The sequence below is a fragment of the Solea senegalensis genome, linkage group LG7, assembly GCF_019176455.1.
Source record: "Solea senegalensis isolate Sse05_10M linkage group LG7, IFAPA_SoseM_1, whole genome shotgun sequence".
NCBI lineage: Eukaryota > Metazoa > Chordata > Actinopteri > Pleuronectiformes > Soleidae > Solea > Solea senegalensis.
Genome location: NC_058027.1, coordinates 10,577,885 through 10,596,614, shown reverse-complemented (window position 1 = coordinate 10,596,614; position 18,730 = coordinate 10,577,885). Strand labels below are relative to the sequence as shown.

The window sequence follows — 18,730 nt, the reverse complement described above, 5'->3', positions numbered from 1 at the left end:
GTAATAGCAACAACAAAAACAGGTTAACTAAATTCAATGAAGCAATAGGATAGCAGAGGCAAACTGAACTAAAATCCCTTGTTTTGTTGTGAACACAATAAAAACGTGTCAAACAGAGCATGAAGTCCACTCTGCAGCACTTCAGTCACATTAATACTGTTGATCTCAAGCTGCATTTGCAACCTAGATGATGAGCTACAGAATCCTTTCTTACAAAACCTTTGGCATTAGTTCTCACCATGTTGGCCTTAAATGAGATCATTACTGCTGTTTAAAGAGAAAAGGTGGATTTTGTTCCATACGCAGCACAAACGTGCAGGGTCAATGTTCCCTGACCACATGATGACTATCGAGTGAAGTCATCACATACATAATCATCTACCATTCTTTCAAACATTACAGGAAGATTGTATTAATGTCAGTGAACATGTTATCACATTGCTGTCATGCACAAACTGCAGGCCACATACCTTGGAAGACATCCACATCCTGAAGATCCTCTGAGCTCAGGAGGTAATCATAGTCCTCTTGAGGGGGAAAAAAAAAGAAAAAAGATTTGTGCACAAGTCCAGTGGACAGGAGAGGAAGGTCCTCATAATCGCCTCTCCAAGGAGTTTCCACAAGAAAAGTAATTTTTGCTATAGCTTTCCATCTGTGTCCATGTAAAGGGATATTGTCATTTTGAGGTGGTTGATATGCCAAGGCTCCGAGCCTGTCCAAACAAAAGCTGGCAGGGCAAGTCTTTTCTCCAGCCATTTTTGACTCTGATGATTCATGTGCTTAACTTTCATGGTGGGTCAACAATACAAGGCTTTTCAGGCCTCTTGTGGAAAAGAATATTTGTGAAGATGTTATAAAAATAATTCTAGCCCTGGTTTATTTGATGTACTGCTAAATACTAAGTCTTATCATTGAGCAGCCGTTGATATTATGTGTTGGACCAGGGACCAAAGTCCTTTTTTATCTATTTTAGAATTTTCCTTTATTTGAGTCCAATTTTTAAGTAGCAGCATATGAGGGGGTTGTTTAAAGTTTGCTCTTATTGAGGAAGTTGCTCAAACATTCTTCTGCTTAGTGGTTGGAGGATGACACATGTATTGCCATCTGCATGGCCTACAGTTTTGTCTCTACAATAAAAATATGCCAAACCCAGCGTAATTTCTACATTAGTGCAAACACATTATTATTATTTTTTTTTACTTTTATTGCATAACTGCAAAACGACCATCCCTATCCATTTTCTTATTGACAGATGAAACCCATAAAGTGCGAATGCATAGGTTGTCTTCTCTAGAATTTGAAATTTCATGTCAGATTTGGAAGCCCATTCAGGTTGGATGAATTATCCATTTGGCAAATATTGGTCATAATTTCCCACTAATGGTTGATTTGAAAAACTGAAAGAAACTTTTGTTCTAAGAATGAAAATTGCCAATTGCTCGTGTGTGTATGTTTTTGTGAGAGAGAGACAGAGAGAGACAGACAGACAGACAGAGAGAGAGAGAGAGACTTGAGTTAGAGGGGACCACCTGCTGCTATAGGCATAATAGGGAGTATTCTTCTTTAGAAAAAGAAAAGAATAAAAAAAAACAAAAAACTCTACCTGTAATCACACATCAGTCTGAATGGATTTAGAGTTAGTACTGTTTTTTCTGCTTATATCTGTGCCGTTTCCTTTACTCGGGCTCTTGTCCAAACCACATAGAGACTCAGTGACCCCCTCCTCCATCTCCATATACTCCGCTTTGTCGCCCAGTGAGGATCCTGACGGCGAACCTTTAAATTTCCGTAGAAAGTCCGGGAAGTAAGGACACCCCGGTGGCATGCTCTCCACCACCGGCGGCTGGTCTTCATTGTCGGTCTCCCTGTGGTAAAAATAGTTGAAGTTGGACACTATCACTGGCACCGGGAGCGCAATGGTTAGCACACCAGCGATGGCGCAGAGGGAGCCCACTATCTTGCCACCGACAGTGATGGGCTTCATGTCCCCGTAGCCCACTGTGGTCATGGTCACTACAGCCCACCAGAAAGCGTCCGGGATGCTCGTGAACTGAGACGACGGCTCGTCCGCCTCTGCGAAGTACACCGCACTGGAGAAGAGGATGACACCAATGACCAGGAAGAAGATGAGGAGGGCCAGCTCCCTCATGCTGGCGCGCAGAGTGTGACCCAGGATCTGCAGACCCTTGGAGTGTCTGGACAGTTTGAAGATTCGGAACACCCTGACCAAGCGGATTATTCTCAGGATGGCGAAGCTCATCGCCTGTTGCCCGTTGCCTTGGTGCTGCGCCAGGTCCGTGCCGAGAGTTATGAAATAAGGCAAAATGGAAACAATGTCTATAGAATTCATAATGTTTTTAAAGAATTGGGTTTTGCTGGGACTCGCAAAGAAGCGGACTATAATCTCAAAAGAGAACCAGATGATGCAAACCGTCTCCACGATGAAAAAGGGGTCGTTGAAAGGAGTGAACCCGTGGTCCTGCTGCTGTGTGGAGTTGTGTCGTGGCTGCAGATACTCCTTTTCATCCCTGAACTCCGGCAGCGTCTCCAGGCAGAATATGACGATAGAAATGACAATGACGAGGACGGACACCACTGCTATCCCTCTGGCTGGACTCGAGCTCTCCGGATACTCAAAGAGCAGCCAGATCTGGCGCTTAAACTCGTCCTCGGGCAGAGGTTTCTCCTCCTCCTTAACAAAACCCTCATCCTCCCTGAACTTCAGGATTGCCTCCTCCCCGAGTTCATAAAACTTCACCTCCTCCGAGAAGATGTCAAACGGCACATTGGCGGGTCTTTTCAACCGCCCGCCTGACTGGTAATAGTATAGAATAGCGTCAAAACTCGGTCGGTTCCGGTCGAAGAAGTACTCGTTCCTCAGCGGGTCAAAGTACCGGATTCTCTTGTCGGGGTCTCCCAGGAGAGTGTCCGGGAACTGAGTGAGAGTCTTGAGCTGCGTCTCAAACTTCAGACCCGACACGTTGATGACAACTCTCTCACAGCAGCCGCACTCACTGTAAGCGTTTTCATACCCGGACTGAGGTCTCCGGTCAGTGATGGACACTGTCTCCTCCTCATCACCCATGTTACACAGAAAGCTTGACCTCTTGCTTCCCCGGCCGCCCTCTTCATCCGCCTCCTCCTCATCCTCCTCCTCCTCTTCCTCCGCTCCCTCGGCCTCTTCCTCCTCTATCATGATGTCCTCCTCAGATCCGAGCAGCGCCAGCTCCGAGTGGCGCAGATCTCCGCCGAAAGTCGTGCGGCTGCGTCTCCAGCGTCCGACGCCGCGCTGCTTTTTGCGCTCTCTGACAACTCTGTGGTGGTGGTGGTGCTGCTGCTGCTGCTGCTGCTGCTGCTGCTCGGGCTCCTGCTGGTGTTGTGGCGGCTGCGTGGAGGAGGTGGAGGAGGAGGAGGAGGGGCGCGAGGCGGTACCGCCGCTGTTGATGTTGGCGCTCGTGGAGGAGGCGGCGCGAGACTGATGCTGGCGGTTGTTAAGGAGATGAGCACATGAGGAGGTGGTAGACCCCCCGCCAACGCCGCCGCCGCCGCCACTGCCGCCGCCGCCTCCTCCTCCTCCTCCTCCTCCCTCCGCACCGGATCCACCTTCAGCAGCCGCCGCCGCTGCCGCCGCTCTGGACTGTGCCGCGTGCCGCTCCCTCTCGCGCTCCCTCTCCCGTGCGCGAGCTTGGGCATATCCATAAGGCAGGTGACTGTTGCACCCACCGTCCGCACCCACCATGGCAAACTCCATCTTCAGTCAGTGAGCGGTTCTACAGTGACCGCCTCAGCGCGACGTGGATGCAGCAGGCCAGATGATAAAAGTTGATGCTCCAAGCGCGCGCGCAGACGAAATGAGACATCAACGCTTTTGATAGATGAGCTGTGATTCAAGAGAATGTCACAGTGAAACACGCACCCCAGTTGGGTTCATGCTGCGTGCAGTCCATGTGGCTACTTACATGACAGGAGATGTTAATCAGCCTGTTTAGGCCTTCACTGTTTATGACATCATACAATAAGAGTATGTGAATGATGGCCAGTGGCGCGCGCGCACACACAGCCCGTTACGCAGAGTCAAAACTTGCAGCGCCCTTTATTTTGTTCAGCATTATAAATCACCAAGTCAACAAGCGAGGCCAAAACAGTCTCCTCTCCCCTCGTTTTCTCCTCCGGTGCCCATCAGGTGGTTAAATCCTCCATGACCGGGGCTCGCGCCCTATGCGTCCTTTGATATACAGTGGTCACTCATGGTTGCCATTTTATGTGTTGAGGTTTAAAAAAAACAATAGAAACAGTTTTCTGCAGCTCCGATGAATCTGAATGACTTTATCCCTCTGACGCTTGCTGGAGCTGCGAGAGAAAAGGAAGAGAAAACGGAAGAGAAACATTTTGTTTAAAAGCGACAAATAATTCAACATTTCAAAAGGATCTTCGTTGTTTTGACGACTGAATGGTTCAGGTTATTACGCACGCTTGTTTTCTTATTATTATTCGTATTATTAGTGTTGTTATTATTATGACTAGGTAACGTGAAGGTAGGGTTTCGGTTATGAATGAATGTTCAGCGTACACATAACGCACAGAATATTCTACACATTAAAACAACCACCTTCACTCTGACATTCATACTTACATGTGAAAGGGGGCCAAACGAAATCGCCTCAGTCCCCCTCCAAACACATCTGCTGGAGGTGGAGGAGGAGGAGGAGGAAGGCTAGGTGAGGATGCAGTTCTTCCCTTTTGCCCAAATTCCCCTCTTCATTTTGGGAGGGTGGTAATATCACAAATCCCTCGTCGTGTCCACGTAGCGACTATAACATCCACAACACTGTATATCCGTGGTCTGACGCACTGTGAGGAGGACACTTTTTTGGGCTGCGTCTCGACGTCTTGTCTCTATTCAACAGGATCTATCGCCACTTCAGCCCCCGTTGTGCTGCATCGCTCCTCCTGTGCGATGGCAACGGCGATCATTTAAAAAAAAAAAGAGGGAGAAGAAGAAGCAGGTGTGCAAGCAGCGTCCGAAAAGGCGAGAAGGTGCGAGGGTGGATAAAAGTTTACCTTCAGTCAGGCGAGTGGAAATGGCCCCACGGTTCAGAGCATCACACATCTGTCTGTCTGCCACTGTAGCCCTACCTATGCTTCCGTATCACTCCCATTGTGTGTGCGTGTGTGTGTGTGCGTGTGTGTGTGTGTGTGTGTGATGGAGAGGCTCGGCGAGAAAGTCGTTCATGTACCGCATGCAGCGCGTGCAGGCGGTGCTCGGTCCTCCCCCAGTGGATGTAGACGGTCACTGCGCATCGTACTGCAGTCTCACATCCCAGCCTCCTCTGCCCTGCACGTACAGCTCAGTGCCAACCAGTGTCCTGTACCCCCCCTCCACACACAGACACACACACACACAAATCCTTGTTTCATGTCATCCTGCACAGATGTGGCTCTCAAGTTTTAGTTCACATACAGAGGTGTGTGCAGACATTTCAATCAAAAATAGGACTCAAAAGTGTCTACAAATGTGGAGGAAAGTGACTGAAGCATCAAAGAAATCACAACGCAAACGCAATTTTGGGGAATCATTATTACTATCATTGTTATTATGGGCTACATTTTAAAGCGATTCATAGGCTCAGCAGGAAAAACGGGCAAGTGCTTGAGCATGTGCAGGAAAAAGAAAAACTAGCTCAGCAAGTGCAATTATTAGTCAACCAGAGTCACAAAGTAACTGTCAATTTGCTTTTTTATGTGATTTATTTATTGTCTAAATCATTTTTTAGGCAAAAATATCATCTGATGAGCCTCGTGTTTTTACTTGCTGTGTAATAAAACAAGACATCTGAAGCTGTCATCTTTGACTCCTTTTCCTTTTTTTGTGACTTAATGAGTCCCTGATGAAAAGAATTGTAAGTGGCAGCCGTAATTGATTTGTATTTAGTTGACAGCCTGCTTAAAAAAACCTTCACAAATCTTTTATTATTTGTTTAATTTGAGTCACCCCATCACCGACGATCAGAACACAGGATTAGGATCCAGGCATATTTAGAGATCTGTTAATGTAAGTAGAAAAGTCAATCTTGATTTCTAAGCCATTAGAGGTTTGTTTGAATTATTAATGTGTAAAAAAATGGTAATTATTAAATAATTGCTACAATCACATTTGTTACTTATTTGGACAAATGTTCCTACAATGAACAAGCCAACTTTTGTTGGGGTTGCTGCAACAACAGGAAGGCAAGAATAAATGTCTCTTCTCTAATCATCAATTTGACAGAGAAACAGGTTTGTTTGATGTACAGATTTACATTGATTCCATTTTCCCCAGTTACTTCTTTGTTGCATTCCATATTGTGGATGTTTCAGTGTTGTGCAGATGTCAGGCAACGCTTAAGTGGTGGGAAATAAAAGCATAATACTTTCATAAATCTTTACTTGTGGGTAACAACAAGCCCCTAACAGCAGAAACAACATTATATCTGTGCCCCAGAAAATATCACAGTGACTAAAATGTAATGAGCAAAGTGGTAACTAGAGCAGTTCCACACACTTAACTGTCTAATTAGAATTATATAATTTAAAACTATAGGATGGCAATTCATACTCTGGTAATTAAAGGTCATTCTCTCGAGCCTGAAGTAGCTTGTATGAGAAACAGCAGAACACTTTGCTCTCGTTTCTTTTACTTTCACTTGACCTGAAATTATATTATCTGAGAGAGAAAAGTCGTCAATTTGTTAAAACAATGCACAGCTGTGCTCAGGTATTAATTAGTCAAGCAATACTATATTTATGCTTCAGACTGTGTTCCCTTTGGGTAATAAAGGCCAAAAAAAAATCAGCCAAGTCCATGAAACGACCATTGTGATGATTTTTCATTCATGCAGCATTAACTTTTATTTATGCACTTGAAAGAAGAAAGCAGGTTTTCAGGAGTACAGACAAAGTTAGTGTACCAGTTGTAGATATGACTCTCACATTATCGACCACACATACTTTATTATCACGTATCATGACTTTTTGTAAGAATTATAACAAATCTATTAATGGATAGCACCTTGAGATGAAGATGAGATTTTTCTGAGGTGGTCCAGCACAAACACAAAATGTCACAATCACAAGGTGTATTTACATACTTAGACATACACGAAGTCCAATGATGATATTAACAGATAAATAGACAGCTAAAACAAAACACGAAACAGCTGTCAATTCTTTGTAAATAAGATGTCTGTGCTGCTGGTATATGCCCCCACAGTGACATCATCAAGTCCAAAAACCTTCATTTTAAAACCCAGATATTTCAACTCCTGTATCGAGTCACTGTTATTGATCAACCTTCCTATTGCCACCACAGATTTATGTGGATTTCTTTTTGGGACATTAAAGGTCTTATTCATTGCACCTTTGAAACCTCCCAGCTTAATCTGATGGTGCAGATAATTGTTGCGTGGGGGGGGTCTGCAGGTATAACCCTCGGGTCTGGTGGCGTACACACTAATCACTACAGCCCTCTGAGGTCCTGTCCATTTGATTCAGCCTATCCATTTGGCTCAAAAAACTCTAATTAGGACAAGAACAGCCTGTTATTCCAGACAAGAGAACAGATACAATATTCCTCTAAGGAATTCCAGTCATTCCCTGAGGTATTATTCTTAAAATCTCTAGTTGTAATGTAGATATTTTTGGATGCCTGCACAGTCTCACTTAAAAAATCTATGTGTATGAAAGGAAATCTAAAACCAGGAAATAAAAATCAATTCAGATGTTTATGCTTGTGGAATTATAATGCTGACGGTACAATGTCACTGGGATTCTTTCAAGAGCTCATCCTCACAGTAATGTTTCTTTAATTCTGTATTTCAGATGTCAGAAATAAGGGGAACTTTATCTGCACATCTCTCTCACACACATTGTCTTACATTCATTTCCTGCAGATTTATTCTAACTGTAAACATAATTACTACTGGCCTAATCCTAACCCTCACCTTAACCTAACCTCAGCCTAACTTTAAAACATGTCTTCACCTTAAAATTGAGTCGTTTATGTTATAGGGACTTGATTGTTGTCCCTATATGGAAGACAAGTCCAAACAATGTGACTATGTAAACAGATTGAGGTCCCCATAACATAAGCAACACCAGGCACACACACACATATCCTGCCCTTGCACTTTGTTGAGCGTCCACCTCCAGGGGGAGCAATGAGGTCAGTAATAATATAAAGTGGTGGAGAGAGGACACAAGATGCCTCATTATACATAAGTTGATACGCACTTTGAACTGAAGCCAGAGCTGCAACACAGGCGCATCTGTTACAGCTTCACTCTGTGTCTCATTGAAACTGACACTGTGACAAATTCAGCTCAGTGAAATCAGTTTACTAGGCAAAAAAAAAAAGAATGTGAAAGACGTGGTGAAGTGGCATGTTGTTAATCCTTAAAGCCAGAACATGCATATATCAAGTCACCCACTTGTTTATCATATAAAGGACAATAAAGAACTTTAGCATGAATATTGTGAAAAATGGATTTACAATAACTTCACTAACCTTCCAACATAATGGACATAAAAATGTCCATTGGGAGTTTTTTTTATGTACCTGTTTACAATAGTTCTCTGAATGTACACTTAGATTTCACCGAAGGACTCTAATCAATAGAATATTAATGATTTACAATTTGCACTATATTTTGTATCCATTCTAATTCTGTTGTTGTTTTATTTATTTTTTTGCCATTGCTTTTATTTATATGTATATTTGTATATTTTATATTATGTATACATGTATGTATAAGTGAGAATAAATATCTCTTCTGTCACCCTAAAGGAAAACGTGTGACTCTTTACCACTTAGCCAAATAGACCAAAATAGCAAGGAAGATGAATTTATTGAATAAAAAAGACAGTATCTCTCTCAAATAATCTAATGTCCTGAAGACTTACTGTGCTTGCCTGACTGACAAAAGCACCATTAGTTTGAAAGACATACTTATTTATCAAAAGCAGTACATAAATTGGAAAAACGTTGACTGAATTTGGACAGCAACATTCATAAATTCCCCTTATGAGGATCACATTATTGCTCCTTTTTTAAATTATTCGTTATTATTTATTTTTAGTACTATACACCTACAGCCCACTATAAATTCCCTATAGCCAGTACATGCATATATATATATATATATATATATAAGTCACCCTTTGCTTATCATCACAGCAAAATGCAATACTGTTATTATAGAGAAATGACAATAATCTAACACTTACATCACATGACCACAACTGCATTATAGTCTGTTAAAAACCATTAATTCAGTTGATTATAATGTACTAATACGTGATAAATATAAAGTGTTACCAGTTCAATTAATAGATAAAATGAAGGGTAAAATTTGCCAGATGTTTGTAATGACTTGTCAGAAATCTCTCATGGGTGTTTGGTTGAGTTGGACCGATTATCTCAGTAAGTGTAAAAAAATATATAAATGGAAAAAGAACAAAGAAAACAGAGCGCAGTGAGTAATCATCAGTGGCCGATAAACATAAACACACCTCGCGCCTACTTCCACACAGAAACCTCCAGCATAGTCACCAAACAAAAGTCCTGTCCTTGGCAGAACCGTGGAGGCGTTTGTTTAGATCTGATGCAGGGGGAGTGTCTGTGGAAAGTTCTCATTCAAAGGCCAAGTGTGTTGTGCAAAGGCTCTTGTGTGGATGTAGAGACAAAACACAGGACTATGTTGGATATTTTGGAAGGATGAAGCAGCACTTCTGACGAACTATCGTGCATAAAGCTTGTGCATGTGGAGTTGGTTTCACCACAAGCTTAGTCAGTCTACCTCTTCAACTCTATGTTTCCTGGAGCAAGTATGATCCTCACATACAGAAATTTTTTACGGAGAATGAAAAACAGCTCCAGCCCCAGGTTCCCAGTGCCAATCCTAGTAGTTCCAGTCCTGCACCAGCTCTAGTTTCAAGCTTCTACACTCTGGTCCACGGCGAAGTCACTGAATCCACTGAAATTAAAAACCTTATATTCAAACACACAAAATATCAAAAGCAAAGAAACTGAAAATGTTTGCAGAGGTCTGCAGATATTTATCTTCCCAGACCTAAATATATGCTCTGGGGAAGTTCAGGGCCTCAGTGAATGTTTTTGCACACAATGATCTCATGGAGTAAGTTTCTGTCAGTGACTGTGATCACGATCTCAAACAGTAGCAGGTGGAGCAGCAGAGGAGGCACGGCTTTCGAAGAGAGGGGGAGTAAAGTGGGACTGAGTGGGTTTGTAAATGCTGTTCTGTCCTGTTAGAGCAGTGTGAATGCGGTGCTGATAAAAAGCAAAAAGACTTTTTTTATACAGCCCAAAACCAATGACCCATGACTCAAATTTGTGATGTCAGCCGTGTGCTGTTATTTGTGGATTCATATAAAGCTTGTATTAGCTTTTGCGCCTAAAGGTGTGTTTTATAGCAGTGCTAAGAGTTACGAAGCAGAAAATCATTCTGGGTACTAAAACTATCACATCATCGGTCATTTCCAAATTGATTCCCTGCAGTGAACATTAATGTGACATCACAGGGGAGGCCCTGTATTGTTATGACTGCATATGGGAAAGATAGTTATTCCAGTGCTTCTTTCATATTGTTTTCTTTAAGTTTGTTGCGGAAAAGAGAAAATATTGAGTGTGAACTTTGAGGGATGGGAGGTCTCGGGAGACGGGGGCAGTCGGATGGAGAACTTTGATGGAAGAACTGGTTATGAGGATGAGCATGGGGGAACAACATCAGTCTGTGTTGAAGAACTTAGTGGAAGAAGAAAAAGAAGCTTGTTGTTTTTTTTAATCATTATTTTAACACCACAATATTAACGTGTACTTGAAAGGGACACCTGCTCCTTTTGGATACCAGACTGGTGTTAATGTGATTAGCATATCAACACAGCACAGGCAACGTTGTGATGCTTTCAGCTGCATGTATAATGAATCCGTTTTCAACACAGTTGCGCTCATTTTAAGAGGAACTACCAGCTGTAATAAATATTACTCAGAAAATGACTAATGGTGTGTTCCACTCTGAATACAAAATTAATCAACTATGGCCGGTGTTCATTAGGGACACAATGCAGCAACAACAATGATGTATTTCACCTGAGATTTCCTCAAGGAAATGAGGCCTTAAAGACATAGGGGTTATGCTCTCTTTAAATCCTTGCAGTGTTCTTTGGCAAATATGACAGTTCAGCACAGTGCTGGAGAACCTGAGTCCCCCAGTGGCTGCAAGGTCACACAGAGCAGCAGTTGGATGAACTGTGGATCCTGCCCAAGTGGTTTTATTCCCCTGTCACTGCAGACTGTCCAGCTTGTGGTGCAGTGCTAACATTTAACCAAATACAACAGAAAAACAGGCAGGAGCAGGTTTACATGCAGCTTCAGCTATAAGCAAAAAAAAGTGTGGTGGGGGGGGGGTACTGTATTTCAAGCTGTTATGTATATTGTGAATGGAAGCAAATGTTATTCAAACCATTGCCAAATTAGTTGTTTCTCAGTGTAGTGATGTTTAGATCTCGTGTTGCAACATGAAAGCAACACTGTGCTAGTAAAGTGAGTTTGGAATGTGACTACAAACACAAGGAGGTGCCCACAAAACGTTTTAGAATGAAACTCTACTGCTCATTTATACAGTAAATGGAAACTGTTGTACTGTATAATATATATATATATATATCACTCACTCACTCACTCACAGCACCCCCCGCGACCCTCTGGTGGAGGATAAAGCGGTTAGATGATGACTGACTGACTGACTCTCAAAATAAATTTTGATTATAATTTTACAGTTTTACAGGACTCTTACCTGTCACAGTTTATTAGTTCAGTTTTAAATAAAATTAAAAACTAAATTATTTAAAGGTCCAGTGTGTAAGATTTAGTGACATATGGTAGGTGAGACTGCAACCTGATAACAATCAGACGACTCCTCCATTCCTCAAGTTGTCGAGGAACTGCAGTAGCCTTCACAGAAAGAGTGGTGTTCTTCTTCTGTGTTTGCATAAAAAGGTTCAAAATGCACTCTCTCACTGGTCTGTCCATTTGGGATGCTGCAGAAACAAAATGGCCTCCATAAAGAAAGGCCTTTGCCAGTGAGAGCAGTTCTTTCCAGTGTAACTGAATCATTAGAATTGTTAGTTCAGTCCTTCCTGCATGACTGGAGCACAGACTCCGTCTGTCACTGAACTGAAATACAATTGAATGGGTTGTGATTCGGCTCACAATCGCCGGCTTGATGATATTTTAGAAATTTCCTTGCTAAATGTTGGAGATTAACGCATGTTTCCAGGATTTTTAAGTCTTTTTAACTGAGCAACAGTTTGATTCTTGTGTCGGATGTCCTGCTCGTCCTTCAGCCTTCTTCCAGTGACGGCAATCAGTAGCTGGCAATCTGTTGACGTCACATTTTAGTATTGCTCAGCTCGTTTGGAACCTCATCAGACCATATACTAAAAGAAGAACCAGGTGCTATCTCTAATGGAAACAAAAATGAGAAGTACCGATAACAATAAACCCTCATACATGTTACGAAATTGACCTTTAAATAATCCTTCAACGATTAAACTAAGAACAGAGTAAACTGAATATCACCTAAAAACACCAATTGATTTTTCCTACAGATTTATTCAGAGCTTGAAATGGAGCAAAGCAAGTTAGTTAATGTTAATGCCAGTGTTTTCCACCTGACTGCGGGGGCAGGTTCATGTTCATATTTGTGTGGGCCACCTAAGCCTTTAACTCCTCTAATCTAAACAAGATTTCTCAAGATACCATCTTCCTCCTCCGCATGTGTAGGAGGAAAGGCCTTGGCCCCATGGGCAATCCCTGAACTGCTGACGCCAAAGAGATGAGGAATCACTTCAACAGGTAGGAACAAAAAATCACCTGACCAAGGCTAAACAGATTAAAGGGATTTCTGAGCAGCACTATTTAAATCACAGAGAGAGCAGTCATGGGCTGAACGCTGGTACAGATGTTCAGAGAGTTAAAGAAGGAGAAAGATTGGCACCTGAGGTTCAACAGAGCTTCAAAGGTACGTCTGCTGTTGACTAACTGATAAAATGTAGTAATGGTTTAGTTTGCTCTCAGAAACTGCAGTGTTTTCAGAGCAATTCATTCCAGTGTCATTTTTACTGGATGAGCTGTCACTGCAGCAAAGACAACATGATGAAAAACAACTTTTGGTGACTTTTAAATGACCTCAGTTCAGCATTACTGATTCTGGAAATGTTTTGTCTCGGGCATTCTTTGTTACTCTCTTCTCACAGAGGTTTAAGGTGCAGAGTGGGACTGAAAGAAGAACATATTCCTGTGGCATCCATGCAGATAGAGTTTTTGGTTTTATTTCCTAATTTCTAGGGACATACATCTGTAAAAAAAAAATCCACGATTTGTGGTGTTCCATGACTTTGAATGTTAAACCCAAATACAACTAGAATCTACTTATTTCTTGGAAACAACAAGATCTTCAGTGTTAAGATGAGGTTTTAAGGAGTTATTCACTGGACCTTAACATTAGTTTTGTCTTTTATTATAGATGTATGAGGGAATCTGTTCACATTGTTCACAGTGTATTGATTACTCTTTATTTTTAATACTCTTAACCCCACAAACCTTCTTTGTATTCACTCTGTTGTGTTGCGGGGGATGCAAAAATGAATTACAAAAATACCTCTGTTCACTGAAATGATTTACTTGAACAGTATTTTTGTATTTCTTTCAGCAAAACTGATGGACTTGCATATATTTTGCTCATTTATCTTCATGTATTACAGCTTGAATGCTATGATCCAGATCACAGGCCAAGTGTACAATACAGACTGACCTCTGTTTATCTCCTGTTTATCTATAACCACCTTTAACACACTGTGATGTTATTGAAAAAAATCCAAACGGTTGGAAAAGCAACACTGTATCTAATGTGAAGCCTGATTCCCTCTTGTGGCAGGCGTCTGTACTGCAACCAGCAGAGGATGCAGCTGGTTGTCATGGCAGCAGTGCTGGCAATAGCGGGGGCGGGGCAGAGCTGCAGCTCCAGATGTCGTCCAGCCAACGTCAGCATCCCCGTGCAGAGCTGTGGCAACACCGAGTATATCTACACCACTATGTGTGCAGGACAGTGCTACCACGAGGTAATAAACCCACAGAAGTTTAATTAAAGTTGCACACCACAAACAAGGTGAGACGGCAGGTTATGACAACAGCAGAACTTCTCCACTCCACTTCTCTTGTCTCTTCATTTACCAAGTGTGACAGGGAACTACACAGCAGACGTCATATAGAGAAAGGATAATGTTATGCTACATATAAAAGGCTTATTCTGAGGCGAACACCGAACAATTATTATAAAAACAATTATTTTGCAACCCTCATGTGGAGGATACAGTGGTAGAAGATGAGAGTGATTATACACTAACATGCACTGACATACTAATGGTAGTATATTCAATTTCTTTTAATACACCCTCTAAATGTTGCGCACTGGGCCTTTAGGACTTAAAGATGGTGTTAAATTGTTAAGGAGGGCTTGAGGTAAAACTGATTATGCTCGCTATAAACTGCCACTGCATCAGTGTTTAAAAAAATCCTTCCCAAAAAGCTACCTGTAAGTTATGTGGCAAACTCACACTGGTGTTTATCTGAAGTTAATGATAAACTTATGCAGCGTGAGGTAGATAGACATATTTCCCTCTGTTTGCACCACCACACTTCTACTGCAGCACAGCAGAGAAACACTGACCTTGGAAACACAAAGAGGGGAGACCTGCACAAAAAAGACTTTGGGCAATACCCACTTCATTAACTCAGACTGCAGAGTGCCCCTGCTGCATGCAGCACAAACCCTCCAAAATGTGCTTTTTAAAAAATGTCTTGCATTATTGCTGTAAGAATCCTAATCACACATTATACATTGCTGTTGTCGATAACTAGTTCATTTATTAAAAGAACCGCTGAGTTATTAAACAACATACATAACAATTAATCATTTAAACATATACATAGAAGAACCTGTCATCCATTTTACACTATTTACACTGATATTCTCTTCTCAGTGTTTTATAATGGTATTGTATTGTATGTACTTTAATTACAGTGTTATTGTCATGTACTACATTGTTATTAACAGTTGTACTTGTTTGTGTGAGTAACAGGACCCAAACTACATCCATGAACTTGGCATGGATAGACAGGTGATCTGTAACGGGGACTGGACCTATGAAGTGAAACGCATTAATGGATGTCCACAGGCAGTGACCTACCCTGTGGCCACAAACTGCCACTGTACTTCATGTAATCCAGACAACACTCACTGTGGCCGCTTTCCTGGAGAGATTGCCAGCTGTCTGTCCTTTTAAAAAGAAAACAAACAAAAAACAGTGTACATTCTTAAATGTTCCTGTTTCCCTTGACATGGGACTGAAATAAACAAGCTTCGCTGCTAAAGTTTTTGGGTATTGTCCTTTTTTCACAAGTTTCATTATCTTTCAATTTGGGGGCGGTAACATCAACAACAACAACACAGCTGCGCTTAATCCAAACCATCAGTCATTTAGAATTATCAGCAGCTCACTCTGTTCTGCAAGTGACACCTCTAGCAAATTGTCAACACGGAGCAAATCTGATAAGTTTGTGCAGACAAACATGTCTAGACATAGGCTGACAGTCAGACAACAGAGTGACTTTGTATTCACAGAGATTAAAAGTCAATTTTTGTTCCTGACTAAGATGACTGACCTCAAAAATACCATAAACCTGAGATTGTGAGCTGCTTTTTTGACAGATGAAAAGTAAAATATAGTTTGCCCTGAAACCTCCACTGAATTTTACATTGATCAGTGGTACACTAAATCTATATAATATGGCCTTGCACAGATTTTCATAAACGTGAAAATCTGTAGTTCCACCTCTTCCACTATATATAATCCACACTGGCCATTGTCGTAGATGAGAAGTGAGCATTGTCTCTCACTTCATGTGACTATGGAAAACCAATGTGTAAATGATGTGGATAATGACGTGTTACTAGTGCAATGACTATAGTGCAACACATTTATTCACTTTTTTTTGCTGAATCAGTGTCAACTTGAATAAGCATAATTCAACAAAAAGTCAGAACTGTTTTTACACATTATATTCTCGCACAAAACTAGCAATTTTACAATTGTTAGCTCAAACAGCATGACCAGCCAATGTTGTATTTTATCGTATGTTGCTGCCAGAAAGAGTAGAAATGTTTGGATTAAACAAAAACATGACATATTCTCTTTAACCCTTGGAACACAAGTCAAATATTCATCAGTAATCTACATGATTTTTTCAATCTCAAACAGAGAAAAGTTTTATTATATAAGAAACTAGGACCCAAGGTTGCACCAGGACAGAACTAATGGATAATGCAGATAAATGACAAACAAAGCTGCTCTCTGCCTTTAAATCAACTGCTGAGTGACATTGTTGATAGAGGATGATACTAAATTCAAAAGAAGGTGCCGATTCCTGACTCTGCAGATTGTTATTCTTTATTACCATGGAAATACCCAAGGCCCCTGCTCATGACAGTAAACTAAGCCATTAACATGATGAACTGTTCTTGAAGTGTGACTGAACAACTCACCGGCTTTAACCTAACACAGTCTCCTTTGCTGTGGGCAGTGCTTAAAATTTATTAACAATACGAATGTGTGGTCAGCGTGAGAGCTGAATTCAAGGATATAGGGCTATTTTCCTTTTTTAATCATAATTTCAATCCATACACCTACCAAGGGAATTAAAGAGGGATCTGGTGGACACAATAGTGTAATGATTTAGTTTTGTATTTAGTGTTTTAACTAGGACCCATATGGAGGATTTTTCCCCCCACATGTAAAAGAAATAATAAAAAAAAAATCTAAAACATTAGATATTTGCTTTTATTGCCCATCAAGTGGAATTAAATATAATTAAATTGTTACACCACCAAATCTTTTTCCAAATTTGAAAAAAATGGGTACTTCTGAAATCAAGAATTACACTGATGGCGACTCTTAAGAGACAGATTAAACAGGGAGATGATGCGGAGATTGTGATTTTCTCACTTTTATGGATCGACGTCTAAGAAGACTAAACACAAGTAGAATATCTTAAACAAATACAAAGAATGTATGACGGGTCACGCGTTCCTTTGCATTGTCTCAGCCACATGAGGGTGAACCACAACAGTTTCAGCATGATATAATTTAGGTTTGATCATGATTACAATAATTCAATCACTTGTTACAATGAAAAGATTAAATTCAGGGATTAATGATATATAATTAACAACATTAAAAAAGAGGTTAGTTGTGTATCGGACAGCTGTAAGGGTAAAGGATTAATAATTTCATTATTAACGTTACACTTAGTTCAATAGAAACCCAATTAGCAAATTGCAATTGTTATTTTGATAAATGGTTTTTGATAAACCAGTTAGTGACTCTATTATAAAATAAAAAGTACTTTGATTTTAGATTCTTAAATGTGAAATATGTTCATACCTTCTTATATGACAACAAAATGAATAACTGTGGTTTGTGGACAAAATTAAAAAAACCTCCCAAGAAAGTCATCATCGGATTAATCGATAATAAAAACGAATCCTCAGTTCATATTGGAAATAATTCTTTAATTTCCTAACCTTGAGTTGTTACTAATTTGAAGCTTGACTTTAAATATATATAATGAAATCAAATTGCAGTCACATTTAGATACTTTACCCAAATCGTTCAGCTCGAGACAGCTCAGGGGAAAACATGAGAAGAAGACGACCTGAAGTGGTTTTTGGACAGACAAGTTTTAGGTTTGTTTACAGAGGGAAAAAGTTAAGATTTGTTGAGGCTGGCATGTAAAGATGGACTTTGCCCTTAGGATGCTGTGTGTGGTTGTTGCTTTCTTTACTAGATCACAGTATCATCCGTTTTATTCTAGAAGCAGCCAGAGGTGTGTAACCAGCAGAGGATGAATGGGACATACAGAGGCTGAGAAGGATAGAAATAAAGCAGCTGTATTGGCAGATAACTAAATTACTATCCCAAAGACATACTTTCTACATTTAAATCAAAATTGAATTAAACACTTCCAAACCCAAGCAAAGGTTGTCAGATATTAATCTCCGTTAGTTTAACAGTTAGAGATAATCCTGCAACGACATCAACACCAACCTTCATTGGCCAACAGCAATCAAGGAAAACGTAATGGTTTACTGGAAAAGCAGCTCACAACCAAATTGTGGCATTTTTCAATTTGCCCAACTTTTGACGAAATAATGCAAAGACCATGATGGAAAAATCTGTGCAACATACAATACTAATATTCATAAGAAAATCTGAATAACTTATCTTCAACTTGACTGTTGCAACACATACTGAATTTATTACCTCAAGCTGGCACTTCAGATTCATTTATACTCAACACTGTCAACATATAGGACTGAGACCCAAGAAAGTCCTGTCACTTCATCTTTTCTGGCCCTCAGACTTTCTCACACTCATTTGTAATTTCTTTAGTTTGAGCCTTAAACTCTGAAACATTCATGTTGACTCCTCCGTCACGTCACCAGTTCAGTGGGAACTCTGAAGGCCGGGCATCTGCTGACAAATTTCACTACTGTTCTTGAAGAGCTGCTTGTTTTTACCCCGTAGCTCCCTGGAGGTTTGTGCTCTCTCCTCTCTA

General features: G+C 40.8%; 2 protein-coding genes across 6 annotated transcripts in view; one reads left to right on the top strand and one right to left on the bottom strand.

Annotated features, from left to right (window-relative positions):
- The window catches only part of kcna4 (potassium voltage-gated channel, shaker-related subfamily, member 4), a 44,218-nt gene extending 39,055 nt beyond the window's left edge, over positions 1–5,163 (bottom strand). For 3 of the 4 annotated variants that reach the window (XM_044030153.1, XM_044030151.1, XM_044030152.1), the window contains exons 1-2: positions 4,634–5,163; positions 471–4,350 (exon numbers count right to left, since the gene is read on the bottom strand). In XM_044030153.1, coding sequence (XP_043886088.1) covers positions 1,610–3,751 — 2,142 coding nt within the window. In that variant the 5' untranslated portion in view covers positions 3,752–4,350; positions 4,634–5,163 and the 3' untranslated portion in view covers positions 471–1,609. The remainder of the gene's footprint in view (positions 1–470; positions 4,351–4,633) is intronic. The other variant, XM_044030149.1, reaches the window with a different exon arrangement.
- A 7,716-nt stretch (positions 5,164–12,879) lies between these two features.
- On the top strand, positions 12,880–15,477 carry LOC122772590 (gonadotropin subunit beta-1-like). Of its 2 annotated transcripts, none has more exons than XM_044030768.1 (3): positions 12,880–12,910; positions 13,992–14,175; positions 15,196–15,477. In XM_044030768.1, exons 1-3 carry the CDS (start codon positions 12,891–12,893, stop codon positions 15,397–15,399), a joined length of 408 nt encoding a protein of 135 aa, XP_043886703.1. In that variant the 5' UTR covers positions 12,880–12,890; the 3' UTR covers positions 15,400–15,477. The 2 variants fall into 2 exon arrangements, with proteins under 2 accessions (XP_043886703.1, XP_043886704.1); XM_044030769.1 differs by lacking the exon at positions 12,880–12,910 and adding an exon at positions 12,960–13,076.
- The last annotated feature ends 3,253 nt before the right edge of the window (positions 15,478–18,730 follow it).